The sequence below is a fragment of the Sinocyclocheilus anshuiensis genome, unplaced genomic scaffold (assembly GCF_001515605.1).
Source record: "Sinocyclocheilus anshuiensis isolate Anshui unplaced genomic scaffold, SAMN03320099.WGS_v1.1 C32265918, whole genome shotgun sequence".
Classification (NCBI taxonomy): Eukaryota; Metazoa; Chordata; class Actinopteri; order Cypriniformes; family Cyprinidae; genus Sinocyclocheilus; species Sinocyclocheilus anshuiensis.
The window spans coordinates 1-820 of NW_015613884.1; the positions used below are offsets into that span (position 1 = coordinate 1).

General features: G+C 39.8%; 1 protein-coding gene across 1 annotated transcript; it reads left to right on the top strand.

Annotated features, from left to right (window-relative positions):
- Window positions 1-4: 4 nt before the first annotated feature.
- On the top strand, window positions 5-808 carry LOC107682493 (calsequestrin-2-like; the record flags this gene model as incomplete). The annotated part of the gene is made up of 4 exons (XM_016478713.1): window positions 5-56; window positions 160-260; window positions 401-475; window positions 578-808. Coding segments are annotated over 4 exons (459 nt in total), but the record flags the coding sequence as incomplete, so codon positions are not given.
- Window positions 809-820: the final 12 nt, after the last annotated feature.

The window sequence follows — 820 nt, forward strand, 5'->3', positions numbered from 1 at the left end:
GGAGGATGATTTGAATGGAATTCACATTGTAGCCTTTGCAGAAGAGGAGGACCCTGGTATGTACAATTTCAGGGCACCTCTTCATTCCTTATAAAGCCAAATTATATTCATTTAGTGTGAGCATCATCAAAAGGACTTGACCTTAAATATGGTTTTCAGATGGTTTTGAATTCTTGGAGATTTTGAAGGAGGTGGCCAGAGACAACACACACAATCCAGACTTGAGTATTGTGTGGATCGACCCAGACAACTTCCCACTGGTGACTAAAATAAGTCTGGATAGATGCATGACAATATATTGAGTCAGTAATGCTGTAATGTGAAATGGATGACAAAAATTGAATTTTTATTTTTTTTATTTCTTTTGAACCACTCTTAATATTCACGTTTACTTTCTTAGCTCATTCCTTACTGGGAGAAGACTTTCAAGGTTGACCTCTTCAGACCACAGATTGGTGTAGTTAATGTTACAGATGTAAGTGCATTACTTAAATTTTTAACCCAATCTGCTGAATTCATTATGAAAGCCGTCTTTCTCATGCTTGGATCTGTCCCACTGTCATGTCCTCTATGACAGGCGGACAGTGTCTGGTTGGAGATATCTGATGATGATGAGTTGCCGTCACCCGAAGAGCTGGAAAACTGGATAGAAGATGTGCTCTCTGGAACAGTGAATACAGAGGATGATGACGATGACGATGACGATGACGATGACGACGATGATGATGACGATGATGAAGACGACGACGAAGACCACCATGGTGATGATGATGATGATGATGATGACGATAACGACAATGATGAATGATTCATATACTGT